This window comes from Rhinatrema bivittatum, chromosome 17 (assembly GCF_901001135.1).
Source record: "Rhinatrema bivittatum chromosome 17, aRhiBiv1.1, whole genome shotgun sequence".
In the NCBI taxonomy this organism is placed as follows: domain Eukaryota; kingdom Metazoa; phylum Chordata; class Amphibia; order Gymnophiona; family Rhinatrematidae; genus Rhinatrema; species Rhinatrema bivittatum.
Genome location: NC_042631.1, coordinates 28,364,645 through 28,380,261, shown reverse-complemented (window position 1 = coordinate 28,380,261; position 15,617 = coordinate 28,364,645). Strand labels below are relative to the sequence as shown.

Sequence of the window (15,617 nt, the reverse complement as noted above, 5' to 3'; positions counted from 1 at the left end):
AAAGTAAGCTGAACTAAAATGTTTCCATACTTCCACCATTTAATTCTGGTAATTAATAAGCATGTAACACTTAGGAAGAAGCCCTACCTCATTTATTCTGCATTATGACAGAATTAAATCACCACAGACAAAAGCAGCATTTCACGATTTATTTGGTGTTCAGATTGGTACAACAGCTTGAGCAGTGTCCCTGTTCTTAACAAAGAAACACACATGGAAATGTGGCTATAAGCCTAACACTGTAGTTGTATCCCCTCCCAACTTGTTACCACACTGATGTGAACCGAGTCTTCCACTGGAAGCAGACTTGTTTCGTCACTGAAGACAACTGCCACAGTTTACATTATGTTAGCTGGCCTTAAAATACAAAACCCCACTGTGATTGAATCTGGAAGCGCTGCTGGAGCCACATACACTAAAGCAGGACCACATTAAAGCCAAAATGTTAGGCAGAAACAGAGGGAGATCTCTAGAACTGTACATGGAAGTTCAATTGATTCTGCAAATACCTTTAAAAACATAGGATAAAGGGTTTTGGCTTTGACCTACTTAAAAGTACAACATACAATGCACTGTACACTAGAATAATGTGTTGGAAGAAGCAAACTCAGAATTGCAGCTCCTTTTGGATGCCCCACAGTGTATCTGCACTTTTCTTCAAGTGACCTTCTTCATCAGGCTTCAGGGTCATTTTCACGACATCCGTAATGCCAGTGTTGCCCAGGACACAAGGGAGGCTCAGGAAGACTTCATCATGCACACCGTGCATGCCCTGGAAGAGAACAAGGTGCATCTTATTCTTGTGACCTGCTCGGAGTAGGTGCTGGCAGTCTCTTGCATCAGAAGACATAGCCCATAAACATAATGCAAGAAACCAAGCACTCATGTGCCCTGTGGGGAAAACCTGATGGGCACAGGTTTCAACATACGTTAGCACTAAAGTTTGTTATTCAAATATTTCTTACAAAGTTGTAGACTAAGGCTAGGCTAAAGGCATATGGCGTCTACAGAACCTTCTATCAAAACCCAAGAGAGCAGAGCTCTAGCTCAAAAGGGAAAAAATAAAAAAAACCAGTATGATCAAATATTAAATCTAATTTTTTCAAACACAGTTTAAAAAAGTTTAATATTTGATATCCTAGTACATGGATTTTTAAGTTGTAGATTTGGTAGTTTTTGTAATGCTATTAACTTGCTACTTTGTTTAAACTGTATTTGAAACATGTCAGCAACAATCTACCAGTTAAAAAAAAAAACACACACCACTAAGCTCCGCATTTACTCCTAGCTGCTGCTGCTTACCTTGACCATAGTGGAAACTGGGTGCACCCTCCTTAAGTTCTTCATAATGGTTTCTGTTAGGTCTGCCACAGAGAGCCCAATGGCCCAGGATGTATAGCCCTTCAGCTTAATAACCTCATAGGCACTGCAGATGGAAAGGGAGTTGCATTTAAACAGCCAGCACTTTAATGACTGAAAAACATGGGTTTCTTAAAATCCCTCTATGTACAGAAGAATGGAGCTTGCCATGAAAGTGGAGAAATGCATGGGGGAAGGGTAGAGAATAAAATAGAAGTTTAGACAAGAGTAAGGAGAACTTTAAACGAGAGAAAATCATGGGTTGAGCTTGCATGAATGAGACAGGGTATGTACCAGTCAAGACCTTTTCTATAGCACAGCTCAGAGCAGTTTACAAAGTTAACATTCACTGATACCATAAATAGGACAAAGGATTAATCGCCTCATATTACATCTGACAGACAAGCTAAATGCTATGCATCACTTATAGGTAATTAAAAAAATACTTAAAAGCCAAAAACTCAGTCATAAGCATTTTTTTATGGGCTATATAAAACCTAACAAATCAAGGCAAAAAACAAATCATTTAAAAGTCACTTCATTTTACATTAGTCTCTCCTACCTGGTTCTGAATTTTAAGATGTGCAAAAAAAAGTTGCATGCACACAGCATTCATCTCTTCATTTAATCACCAACTCCTTGTCCCAATGCAAAAAAGTACAATTGCTCAGCTCTAGTAGCCAGAACCTCGGACCATCTGGTCCATTGATTCTGCCCAATTCCTTTCCTTTGCCACTGGATTTGATCACAGCTGACTTCTGGCTTTCATTTCACTTGTGTGCCAAGGAATCCTGGGTTGTGCTATGGCAGGGATGGCAGTCTTGGAGAGCCACAACCAGACCTGATTTTCAGGACGTCCACAATGAAACATGTATGAGAGGCCTGCATGCAAATCTCATGTATATTCACGGTGGACGTCCTGAAAAATCAGGTCTGTTTGTGGCTCTTGAGGACCAGAGTTGGGCCCCCCTGTACTATGGTTTGACTTGTGTTAGTATTTGATATCCATGAGGAGCCTACTCTATCCGCCACCCTCTCTGAAAAGGTTTGTTCTACAATTCCCTTACTCTGTGGGCAGAAGTTACAGCTATAAAAAAAAAACCCCCACTGTCCACAAAAGGCATTTTAATTTGGTTGTCACTTGAGGCAGACAGTATACTTAATGCCCTGCAATAAACGTTAGTCTTTTCTTCTAATGCTTTTCTAGTGAAAGGCTCATTTGTGCATTTATATTTTGAGGACTGTGATAGCCTGAAAACTCGACTGGCTGGGGAAGTCCCCAGGATAGCTTTGGGAACCTAAGGTGTATTTATGTCCCAATTCATAGACTTTTTGTGCAGACCCTGTACCACTGTCAGAGCCTCAGGCCTATTTCAGGTATGGTTTCCAGCACTGGATATTATACTCCAAGCTTTATTGGTTCTAGAGAAGGCTACATTTTTCCCTGAAGACACCCCATGAGTTTTAACAATTTAAGACTGTACATGAGCTTTCGAGTTCACAAAAATTAAAGGTCCAACAGCCTGTGATGAACTTTGCCAAATCTATATTAAGGAAATGATCTTCCTGTACCTGTCTACCACCTGCTTGTGAACTTCCTTCCAGTTTTCCTTGTCCTTTTCAGTTCCCATGTCTGGGTTCAGACTTTTCAGAGAGACACCAGCAACATTCATCCCACTCCATACTGGCACTGAGAAAGAAGCACATTATTAAAACTACCTTGAACAGAGGAGAGATTCACATCACCCTGTTAACATAATGCCAAACTGGGTCAGACCAAAAGTCCATCAAGCCTTGCCTACTGTGTCCAACCGTGGCTAATCCACGTCACAAGCACCTGGCAGGATGCAAAGAATAGACCCAATTCTTGCTCATAACATCTCTTTCCCCAAGTCTACATGGTTAATGGCTTTTGTATCAGGAATTTATCTAAACCTCTTAAATCCCACAATAGATGTCTTGACCACATCCTCTGGCAAATTCCAGAGTTTGTGTGCTGATTGAAAAAAAAAAAATTGTTTTAAAATGTGCTTCCTATTAGCTTCATGCAGTAACTCCTAGTCCCAATACTATCTGAAAGGGTAAACTGTTTCCAGTTTGCCCATTCCACTTTCTTCATGACTTTCTATGTAGACCTCAGTCATAGCTCCTCTCCATCCTGAAGAGCCCTAACTTGTTTAGTCTTTCCATCCCTTTTATCATTTTGCTTATCCTTGTCTGTACCTTTTCTAGCTCCACTAGGTTGAACTGCACATCATACTCAAGTTACAGCTGCACTAAATGTTTTAGAAATGCTACCCAAGTAGATGTCATTTTATGGTATTCAGCAGCCCATCATCTCTTAAAACAAGGGTAGCCAACGCTGGTCTTCAGGACCTACAAACAAGCTTGTTTTTCAGAACAACCACAATGAATATGCATGAGATTTATATGCACTTATCTCCATTGTATGCATGAAAACAGGCCTGTTTATGACTCAAGGCCTTAGTTTGCCTACCTTAAAACTTATCTCTGGCAATTCTCCATACTGCCTACAAACTACAACTGAAGAGGCTAACCTACAAAGAACCAGCTATTTTAACATAAACCCTTCAGCATCTGCTGCAAATAGACTGGAACAAAATCCTAATGCACATCTCTTATAATGAACTGAAATAACCTAAGCCAGGGATAGGCAACTCCAGTATTGGAGTGCTAAGAACAGGTCTGGTTTTCAGGAGATCCACTATGAACATGCACGAGGTATATTTACATACACTGCCTCCACTGAATGCAAATCTCTTATACATATTCATTGTGGATGTCCTGAAATCCAGAGCTGGTTGAGGTACTCTGACCACTTACCCCTGCCCCACGTAGTCACAGCTATGCTGCAACAAGCCAGAAAGCCGAATTCATCTCTTTATTCCAACTTGTGTACTTGGTGCAATACACCAAATTTGAAGCAGCATGGAAGTTGTATCCTTATTCTTACATGCTAAATGTTAACTTATGTTCCTATCTGAAAACCTTTATACAGCCCAGGAGTCTTCTCTGTATAGCCTTCAGGGATGATTTTTGATTTGTGGTATCTACACTGTCTTTTAAAGAGGATTTAGGACCTTGAAAAAAAAATTTCCAGATGCAGAAGGTGGGAGGAAAAAGTTGTGACCACCACTTAAATGTTTAGGAAGCATCCATTTCCAAAAACCCTATCGCCTATCCTACAGTGCAAGAGATATCCATGTTTTGAGCTGGAGGATACAAGTGACAGTGTACTGGTGCCCCCACTTGTTGGAGAAGCAGCACTCATGACTTATGGATGATAATACAAAGATATTATAAGACTGTACAGTACTGCAATCCAACCTTCCCTGTCAGCAAAGGTTCCTCTAATAATCCTATCAACTCAACCCAATGTGGTCCTTGGTCCTGCAGAATCATTCGGTTGAATGTTAGAATTTGATATAAGCCGCCTCAGGTGGAGTTCTGAATGTGCAGTGTTTCCATCCTACGCACTGTGCTCTGCCTCACCAGCAATGCCTCTACCCTAGCAGCACTTCCTGAGATGAAGCCAAGCTACATCAAGATTTAATGACGGTATAGGCCATAGGCCAGAGCACATTTTTAAGACTTTTAAAGTGCCCAAGGCTAAACCTCAGTAACTGAAGTTACCTTTACCTTCTCCTATGATATACAGGGAGGGGGATTTTCCAGATGCAGTGTATGTTGGAAGGAAGAAAGATTCACAACAAATGTATAGTAAAGCTTTTTGTGCCAGTAGTAAGAACTACTGTCTACATCCATTATGCTGAAGACCTTAAAATTATTCAGAGAAGTTAGCCTTAGTGTTTCCTACTCTAGTTACATAGTTTCTGCTTTGCAAAGGTTAGCAAAGTCAAATATAGATCACATATAATGTTACTGGATGTTGGAAGCAAGTGGAAGGGCTTTTGCATCCTTATAGTCACTTGTGTTGAGATCTCAACGAGCATTTATGCCCAGCTTAATTTAAAAAATAAAAAGCGTTAGCCAGGAAGGCCTTTGATCCTGTGCAGTAATTGACTTTTAAAGCCCAATCTATTAAGAAGTTGCATACATACCACTAGAGTCTCCATGCTCGCCAATCACCCACCCATGACAGCTCATTGAGTGGATCCCAAGCTTCTCCCCCATCAGGTAGCGGAAACGGGCAGAGTCCAAGTTGCAGCCACTGCCAATAACCCTGTGTTGAGGAAAGCCACTGATCTTCCAGGCCACATAGGTCAGAATGTCCACTGAGAAGACAGATTCAGAGCGAGATTGGCTTTAGAGACACATGCAGATGAGTGTTTTACTGATTTATCAAGTCAAACACACCCCTAGTAGAAATCTGATATTCCCATTTACAGCTTATCTGCAAGAGGCTTTGATAAATCCTTAGGCTAGAATAAAATGTCCTTACAGGACCGCTGAGCGCAATTCATTATTTTTCCATATTGACAAATGTAACTGGCTAGATTAAACCACACCTCATTATGGCATTTATACTTCGATCTGTTGGATGGGGGAAAATAAAGTTCTAATTAAGCCAGCCTACCACAGTATTTTGAGAGAGTTTCTTGAATTAAAAAAAAAAAAAAAAGCCAGCCTTTGCTCCTCCAAGCTCATCTTCTACTAGTGATAGCCTAGACCAGATTTTATTCTAATCCCAAGACAAAGCGCAGTCTGACAGACTCCTTGCTACATGAAGCTAAAGGAACAATAAACCTGCAAGCTGGTGAATTAGGGCTTTGCCTACTTCAAGTCACTGCAGAGAACCAGTTAGAAACAAGCAGGGGCCAGACCTGGGTTGGAGACTACAAGCAGTATGCAGTGGGGGCTGTACTTCACGATGTTCGGAATGATGAATTTGAAGATGTTGACGTTGCGCTGCACCAGGTTGAGCCGGCTCTCCCCTTCTTGTTGGCGGGCACCAGCAGTGATGATAACCAGCTTGGAGTGTGCAGTCACACTGTAGTCTGTGGGGGGAAACAAGGACAAGCATCCTAGTGTCAAAAAGGGACCTGCGCCTACCTCTATGCCTCGCAGGCAACACTAGGCCTGGACTATGGATTCCAACGCAGGACCTCCTTCACTAACCATAGACAGAATGGGAGAAAAGCCTTAGTAAAACCAGGCCTTTAATTGTAAGCCCTCTGGGGACAGGGAAAGAGCTGCAGTGCCTGAAATGCAGAATATAAAGCAGGTTTGCTCCCATTTTGAAGTTAAGGGGTGCAAGCCAACTGGACCAGGACACTGAAACAAAACAATCATCTGGCATGAGACGAGTCATGGTTTCTCTTAATCTGGCAAGCCAATTCACTGATGCCTTGTTAGCATAGACACCCCTTTCTCCAGTGTAAAACAAGAGGTTTCACAATGGTTGGTCACCATTTTTAAGCAGCTGAAAAAACACATCTAAGCTTTAAAGGGATGAAGGCCCTAGGGGAGCTTTCAAAGAGCACAGTGGACGTTGATATATATACTTGTTTGTATCACCAGCCAGATAATTCAGGATCTATTCACCTTGAACCTATAAGATTTAGCTGCTGGACACAGCAGAAGAGTCTTTCCATACTACCCCAGTTCAATAGGACAGATCAGGTTAGCCAGTTAGTGGCTTTATGGGTATTAAAAAAACCAATTTCCAGGGAATGTGGTATTCACAGATAAAAATTAAAGATATACAAGCAGTCAAAATATAGCAAGAATGAAGGCAATGTTCCCTTCTTGCACAAGAAAATATCGCATGAAATAGTGACTAGAATCCACTCGGGGCAAACCACCACAGTCCCAGCTGCCACCTTTCGTCCATGGTTACCACAGGCATTTTATATGCTACGTCAGCGAGCTTCCATGAGATATGCACCTTAAACCTGGTTCTAACTGGGCCCCAGACAGACATCTAAATAGAAATCCGAAGCAATAGCCCTTCCAACAGTGGCGGAAGCCACCTCCAGGCAACGAGCACACAAACCTTTGCCAGAGACTATCTTCGGTGTTCGGAGGAAGAGGCTTCCATGCTGGAGGTCCATCATCTCGCCCTTCAGCTTGTCCTCAATCACGTCAACAAGGGCAATTTCGTCAGCCAAGTCCTGGGAAACAAGGTAAGCGTTACTAGAACTGGGCAACACCAGGCGGTTCCTTGAATGGTACCTCACACCCAAAGCTCTGGGGGCCCCCCAGTCATAGTGTCTGGGGTTTGAGTTAAATAATAGCAGCTTCCAAGAGGAACAAGCCAACCTGTTGCTCAATTTGCCATTTATTTGTAAATAGGTTTAAAGGTAAGGTCATATCAAATTGCATTTAGGCTGTGTTAATTTGATGGCTGACAAGTTTATGGTGGGAAAAAAAAAAAAAAAAAGCTTTCCCTTTTGAGAAATTCCAACCTACCCATGTAACCCTTCCCCCTGCTTGTAATCAAGTGCAATGTATGTGAACCTACAGGACGTCAGGTTGCCTCCTGGACCTGGAGGCATTTGAAGTAAGCTGTCTTCGGAGCAGCATTTGCTTGCAGATTGGTGCAAGAGAGCTCAGACAGGCACATGGAATAAACTCTGCCAGTCAAAGGGTTCCCCAATACCCCCTCCCCCCATGTGTCTTCAAAAAAAACAAAAAAAACACAAACGAACAGGATTCTTTATTTATTTATTTTATTTATAGATTTTTTTATACCGGGGTACGTAAGTAACATCACCTCGGTTTACATTCAAACAGTAATTCAGCATTGCGCTTTACAATATAACTTAGTAGCTGAACGAATACAATACCATGTATAACTTTGTATTAATAGAATATAAACAATATATGAGAGACTGTGGAAATTAGGAAGAGTAGTAGAAGATTTAGATCATTAATAGTAGGCTTTTTTAAATAACCAGGTTTTAAGGTTTTGTTTAAATTTTTTGTGACAAAGTTCCTGGCGTAATTCAGAGGGCATGGTGTTCCATATTGTTGATCCGGCAATAATGAAAGATCGTTCTTTTGTACTAGAGAGTTTAGTCAGATTGGGTGCTGGGATCTTTAGTTTGGCTAAATTCTGGAATCTCGTTGGGTTTTTTTTTTTTTTTTTCCTGGCAATTGGCTGTAATAGGGAGCCACTGGCATTACCCGTGTGAAGAGGGCATTTCTGTGCCTCGCTCAGGGTCAGCCTGCTCACTGCTGGCCTGTTACCCCTTTTTTTTTTTTTGAGGGCATTACAAGCAATTCAACCAAACTTGGCACTAGACTCCTTTGCTCTGTTTTGTTGCAAGGACTACACACAGGATTACCCAATACCCTAGGAAAGCTCTGAAACGGATGCTTGAGAAGCGTGAAGGCAGGGCTGGCAAAGTCTGTGGAAGAGTTGGGTGCCAGCCCCAAAACTTTGGAACTCACCTTGCTGCTGGTCTTGCTGTTTTGGTTTTGTCCGTTCTCAGGTGCTTTTTGCTATATTTAAACTTTTTCACTCCCGTCCCCTCTCTGGGTTAGCCCAGTGAAGCGGAGGAGAACCTGCCGCTATGGCAGCCCCTCCCCCGGCCCAATGTCATTTTGATGTGTCCGTTTCTGGGTACAGCCGTCCACATTTTTTTTTTTTTTTGCGATTTGGGCACGTTTCAGCAGTCAGGTAACGTAGCAACAGCAAGGAACGTGCAGGCTGGCCCACAGCGTGGGAGCCCTGCGATCGGCTCTAAGCTGATCGCAGAGGTGAACAGTCAGGTTTGGGGGGAGGGAAGCCTGATGATGGGCAGGAGCTGCCACAAGCGGTGGCAAGAGTCTCTGCAGCCACTGGGGCCTGCTTTGCAGGGAAGGGCTGGTTGAAAGAAAAAGGAAAAAAATAGGCAACCCTGCGCCTGTCATCCACTGAGCTATAGGGAACGAGAGCATTTCCGTGTTCACTAGGCAGTTCCAATGTACACAGTTCTGTATCTGGACAGCAAGGCTTAATGGATTATATAAAAGCTTTATATAAACCCGATAGTGGCTCTACAGAAAACAAGCATGTTGAGGTTTTGGAGGTGGATAGGGGGAAAGAGGATATGTTTAATAACCCAGAACTAGCATCTACTGCTTGAAATTCTCAGCTGTCCCCATTAAAAAAAAAAAAAAAAAAAAAGAGGACAGACCGTGCCAAATCCTTTCCACTGTACTCATCAACAGTAAAGCTTTAACATGCAGTTGGTGACCAGGACCCAAGGGAAAGGCAGCTGCCCCATTTCCTGGCGGAAGACAGACCCGGAATGGTCTCTGCTGTGCCAGGTAAAGTAGTTTTGGGGACAGAGAAAAGGCCCCTCTGTGTCCTGACGGGATCCTGCTGTGCAGAGCTGCACCTGTTGCACGCTCTCAGCTGCTTCTCCCCTGGCAGTCTCTTGCTGCTGGCAATTGCTTTAAAATGGCATCATAGTACATGACTGCTATTGTATGCGTTATGTTTATTTAAACAGTTTTCTATACCGCTGCACAGAAAAAAAAAATTTCCATGTTCATTTTTGGTGAGAGTTTGTATTGTATTTTTTACTATGTTTTAAAGTTGGATGTATGATTTATTGTACATCACGTAGCACTTTTTGCTGTATGCACTTAAGTCTAAGATGCAGCTGAAAAGGCTCCTCTAGTTTGCCCAGCAGTTATTTTACGTGCATTTACCCAAAATAGATCAAATTCCCAAGAAGTACCCAATCCCGTTGGGTCCCCCCCCTTAGGGTCGCAGTTGCCACTCCGAGATTCCCCAGTGCCTTCCAGGAAGCACGATGCAGCCATCTCACTGCTGTCTGGGGCTGCAACTGGCGCTCAGTGAAGACTGAACGCCTGGGGGCAGAGACTCACTTGTATGGAGTCCGTTGGACAACATCCCAGTTTAGGGTGCAAGTCAGAATGCTAAGAAACACGTGCCACTTCAGGTCACCGTGCCACTCCATGCATCTTCAGGTCAGGCTGTGCCAGCTTACACAGTACGATGAGACCCCCTTCTGACTGCATGAATAGTTTAAAACACAGATGTGCCAGCCCTAGCTTGATTGTGTGAGGGCTGCTGTCTCTTAGGAAGGGGGTCTCAGGATCAGCTACTATGAAGATGCATTTCACCCCTCACAATCTGAGTGATTATTAGAACAAGTTTACAGTCCAGTTAAAGGAGGTGCTTCCTATAGATGCTTTAAAGAATTTTCACCCCCACTTGTGCCCAAGACATCATAAAAGTTTTACCAAGGGACCACGTTGGCTAATATTGGGGGATGGAGAAATTGAACTCTGGGAAGAGGGATAAGCATTAAGCTAGGGTGGATTTTTTTTTTTTTTCTATTGCGTATAATGCTGTCAAGTTTAAATTTTGTTGTGTAAATACTAAAAATCTAGATGTAACAAAGGCCATTGCTGCGCTCCGTTCGCTGCACTATTGACAACTGATTTTGTCTTTTTTCGCGGGGGGGGGGGGGGAGGGGGAAGAGAGAGAAATAAGTCAGCAGCATGTAACACTTTGCTCTGTTGCTCGCTTCCACAATATTCTTTAAGTCAAAGCCAAACTTGGCAGCATGTGCATATGAAAAAAAAAAAAAAGTAGTAATTAACAGCTTGCTCCTTTGTGCACAGGATACCAAGTGAACAATCTTGCACCTTCTATTTTATGACAAGTTTTAGACGAATGCTCAGATTGACACAGGATCTAAAACCATCAACCTTGCCCTGCTCCTCCCACCCAGAAAAACCAAGGTTAATATCCTAGAGCCTGACACTATTCTAGCCATTAAGAGAGGGGATTTTTTTGTAATGCCTAAAACCATATCCAGGGAAAGCACTTCCTGCTGGACTCCATTAGGTCATGTCAGTGCCTGCAAAGATCTGCTTCATGGAAATAGCACTTCTTTATTGCCACGGAGGAAAAGCAACTGAGCTCTGGCCTCCATGAGCCATTATCTACAGCAGAGCATGAAAGCTCCCAGGACACCCACCTTCATCAGGATACTGATGTTACAGGCCATGCCAACGGCACCAACCCCGACCACTGTGATCTTGTTGTGGGCATGGGCATGCTCCTCCTTGTGCACATTGTGTATCAGGCTGTCCTTCATGCTTGCCATCTTGCACACCTAAAGTCACAGGGAACAAAGAAACACCAGTGCTATATGGCATTTTATTGCTGAAAAAAAAAAAAAAGTTTCCCATCTTACATCACTTAGCTGCATTAAGCTTTTGGCTAGCTAGACAAAGAGCCTCCCCAAATCAATGTTTGTTCTTGAATAAAAATGGAGCTGCATAGAGTAGGCTTAGAAATGAGGGGCGTGTGTGTTCCCATAGCAGCACGGAAGACTCAAAGCCACTGCCTTTGTTAACCATGAACAGACCGATGCAATATCCTGCGCCGAGCCCAGCACACTGATCAACGAGCACTTGGGTGCATGTTTTGGACGCGCTAGGCTAACACCCGATGCAATAAGGGATTAGCATGTCCAAACCAGCGAGCAGTTAATAGCGCTCATCACATGTAAATGCATGTAGATGAGGCTATTAGCTGTTACTGCTGATGCAAAAAAAAAAAAAAAATCACCGTGTGCCCAACTCGCATATTTTATCACAGAAAACCTAACGTCTGCCCCAGAGCTGGTGTTAAGTCTTTACACACTCCCAGCCGTTTTGTAAAACGCCCCATAAAACCACAAAAAAAAAGGCCCAAAATATTGCTTTTCTGTGGTTGGATTGTCCCAATACTAAATAGGCGGAACCACAGGAAGCGGCATGAAAAAAAAAAATCTTGCTGGCAGTCAGGTTAGGAAAAACAGATGCCCATTGAGTGTCCGTTTTCCTAACCAGCACACAGCCACATCTCCTGGGCACCCGACAGCAAGGACGCGCTAAGGATGCACAATTTATCCTTAGAGCGGCCTTTTTAGCGTGGCAGCTCATTTGCCTATCGCACCGAGCGCCTACGAGAGATGATTATGTACGCGGTCAAAAACCGTGTGACCGGTTTGGACGCATGGTTTTGTGCGCACTTCATTGCATCGGCCTGGAAGTGAGGCCATGTCTACTGCATATTAACAAAAACTTCACCTCATAATTCTGATCAAAGCCTAGGGGTTCCCTCCTTTCTATTTATGTATTTATTTTTTTACGGAACTTATCTTGGTAAAGTCTTTACTATTAAAGACATAATAGCTAGTGAAATTGCCTCAGACCACCCCAGAAAGGAAGCAAAGAGTCATCTTGGGCATCACGGCTGTTTGCTCTCATTTGTAATGCTAACAGGACCTTCATAGTCTCAAATGCTTACATTTATGGAACTAACTAATATTTAAAAACATCTCGACCCAACCACTATTTGTTTTTCTAACCAATATTGATGTAATGATGCACAAGGGGAGCACTCACATCTTAGTGAGTATCTAGTATTCAAGGAGATCACATTCACAGAGACTACTTAAAGGGGAGAAAAACTACAAACACATTTACATGTGCAAATGTTCAAAGGCAGGTACACCTGTGACCCCTTCCCTGGGACAACTCCAGATGCTTGGGGGGGGCCACAACTCCCAGCCTACTGATTGGTCTTAGGGTGCACCCGTTCTGGGTTCCAGAGGGATCCAGTCTATGGGTATCACTGCAACGGCAGAGCTAGATGGCGATCACTGAATGTAGGGGAAAAAAAACTGGTTGTGAATGGATGCTCGCCATGCCGTAGGCCGGTTCTGACTGAGCTGGACCCCCAAATGGAGCAGGGCAAAACTACTGAGATCGGGGTAGATGGCAGAAAAGTGCTAGGAGCTTTATAATTTGGTTAGATTTTGTCTTAAAAAGGCAAATCCAGTGAAATAGGACAATCAGATTGCAGGGCCAAGCCAATAGCTTAGGGAGCAAGAAAGCCAGGTTCAAATCCCAGTTCAGAGCCCATGGGAGGGAGTCCACAGTACGTAGTCAACAGCGAATGACTGCATTTAGGGCCCATGATTGTAGGTGTATGGGCCCCAGCAGACGCCCCTCAAATGATTGGAAGGGAATGTAAATTAACAGGAAAACCCCCCTCCCCATCCAGTGACCACTATCGGCCAAACCACAGATCCACAGTGGCAGGAATGCCCAAATGTGGGGCTCTTAGCTGTGCTCCATCACTGCAATTACTTTTCTAAATGGAGTTAGACGGGGGTGGGCAAGCTAAGACCTATGGGCCAGATTTGGCCCATCAGCACCTGTCCTCCATCCTGCCTACGTCTTTCAAACAGCCCCGCCAGTGCTCCGAGCGGCCTGGCCAACCTCAAATTAAGAAAGAAAAACACTTTTGTTTTTAAAGAGATTTTTCTTGATTTGTTTTACAGTACTAAAAACAACAAAAAAAAGAAAGAAGGTTGCTGCAAGGTGTGGTGGAAATGAAACTGCAGTTTGATTTTGCAATGCTTAGAAAGGGGAAGGGAAGGGAGAGGGCAGATGGAAAGATTTTTTATAAAAATTACAGGCCAGCTCAAATGTTTAGGAGCCAGGGCAAAACTATAGATTTTGTGTTTGTATTTTACTTTTAAATAAGCTGTGTGTATTTTTAGTGTTTTCTTCTATCTCATAGATCTCCGACGGGAAAGCCCTCCCTGCCCCCACAGGCCCCCCCTGTGGCCAAGAACCCATCATGTGGCCCCAGTACAAAAACATGTGCCCACTCTCTAGTTATTATATAAAGCAGATAGGGTGGGGAGAACCCTGGTAGCTGTGAATGATGGCTGACACGATAGCCAGAAGATGGCTGCGACCTGAGCTGGAAAACCACTAGAACAGGCAAGAAAAAAAAAAAAAAAGGAGTTTGAAGGTGGAAAGATGCTAAACAAGGGGCTACTCTTCTAGAGGGCTAGTAGCCTAGCATCCTCCCCACCTCTTTCACCACGAAAGGGCCCCCTCAAAGACCACTCAGGAGAGGGAAGAGGATGGAAAACCCTTGTAGAAGGGAAGCCTCATGTCCGACACCCGCAGGGGGCTGGGATCACGGCGGGCAGAGGCTTCAGAAACCTCGCTGGCTGGGCGCGGGCTGCTCAAAGCATTAGCCGCCGCCGATCGCCCCTGGAATGTACTGGCCGGCTGCCCGTGCGCCTCCTGCAGCGGGGGCGATCCCCTCGCAGGCTGATCCCAAATCAGAGAGCCCCCCCCCCCCACCGCGAGCCGGGGCCGCACCGCGCCCGCTACACTCCTGCCAAGGTCAGAGCGCTGCAGCCGCCTCCCCTGCGGCAGAGACTCATTTCCCGGGCACCCGGATATTGCGCTGCACCCCTGACAAATCGCACGTCCTCCAGCAGTCCAGTAGGAAAAGCAGAGCTACGGCATTTACATTCGTGTTGCAAATAAGCCGAGATTCCACCCGTTTTCCAGGATCTGGGCAAGAAGAGACCTACAATCGCCGTCAAAGCGCCGCCAGGCTGCAGGTTTTTACCAGGGCGTGGGGGGGGGGGGGGGGGGTGCAGTTTATCGAGCCGCTAGCTGCAGTGATGCAGCGGGCTCCGGCGCTGCGCGATATCTTCCGGCATCTGCCTTCTCCCTGCAGAAGACCCGACTACGCTGGCTTCAAGCAAGAGTGCGCAAGATCTAAAAATAACATAAAATACGCGTATGCATTCGCGCGTGTCTTTGCAGGGGATGGGCGGGTTTACCCCCCCCCCCCTGCACGAATAATGCAGAACATGGCCCACCGTAGGACACGGTGCGGTCCCGGTTACGCGCGCGCGCACACTGTGGAAATCCCGCAATAAAACCTCTCTTTTCTCGCAAAGGCCGGTTCTCGGAGGTTTCTTAACAGCGCGATCCTCGCACTTATTAAAAAAAAAAAAAAAAAAAATTGACGCACCAGCGCGGACCCTCCAAAGCGTAATTCTGCATTTACAACCCGCTGCTTACCTAAAGGGAATCTCTGAACAAATACTAGAAGCAGTGCGCCCGCTCACTCCCCAGCTCTGCTGCAGTGCCACCCGGAGGCAGCGCGGCCACGGCCCTTAAATCGCCACCCTGCCCTGACGTCACTGCAAGCCAGGCGTGACGTCGCGGCTGATTTGCATGCGGAGGGCGACGAGCCTGGCATCACGTCTGGTGGTCGGGGGGGGGCGGGGAGAGAGTGGGCGGAGCTGAGGCTCCCGGGAGCTCTTGGCGCGCTTTCCTTCCCCTGTCAGCCTCCGAGAAATGACAGGGTTAGGCGGCAGAGTGGCTTTTCCCCTGCTCTGGCCATCCCCCTCCTTCTTGTTCCCCACCCTCGGTTCCTGCAGCTTTGCCAGGGCTCTCTCGTCCCTCTCCCAACTCCAAGCTCGCCCTCCCCCACCTTG

The 15,617-nt window shown here is 45.0% G+C and overlaps 1 protein-coding gene across 1 annotated transcript; it reads right to left on the bottom strand.

Moving 5' to 3' along the window:
- Window positions 1-134: 134 nt before the first annotated feature.
- LOC115079070 (L-lactate dehydrogenase A chain) lies at window positions 135-15,353 on the bottom strand. Its single transcript, XM_029582084.1, has 8 exons — window positions 15,199-15,353; window positions 11,286-11,423; window positions 7,337-7,454; window positions 6,165-6,338; window positions 5,442-5,615; window positions 2,932-3,049; window positions 1,303-1,426; window positions 135-772 (listed from the first exon to the last, which is right to left on the bottom strand). The coding sequence occupies exons 2-8, from the start codon at window positions 11,412-11,414 to the stop codon at window positions 608-610; spliced, it is 1,002 nt and encodes a 333-aa protein (XP_029437944.1). The 5' UTR covers window positions 11,415-11,423; window positions 15,199-15,353; the 3' UTR covers window positions 135-607.
- Window positions 15,354-15,617: the final 264 nt, after the last annotated feature.

Coding starts and splice junctions, on each gene's coding strand:
- LOC115079070 (XM_029582084.1), bottom strand. CDS start 11,414: ATGGCAAGCATGAAGGACAGCCTGATACACAATGTGCACAAGGAGGAG. Junction 5,616..6,164: donor GCTTGTAGTCTCCAACCCAG/GTCTGGCCCCTG, acceptor CTGTCTTCTCAG/TGGACATTCTGACCTATGTG. Junction 1,427..2,931: donor CACAAGCAGGTGGTAGACAG/GTACAGGAAGAT, acceptor TTCCATCTGCAG/TGCCTATGAGGTTATTAAGC.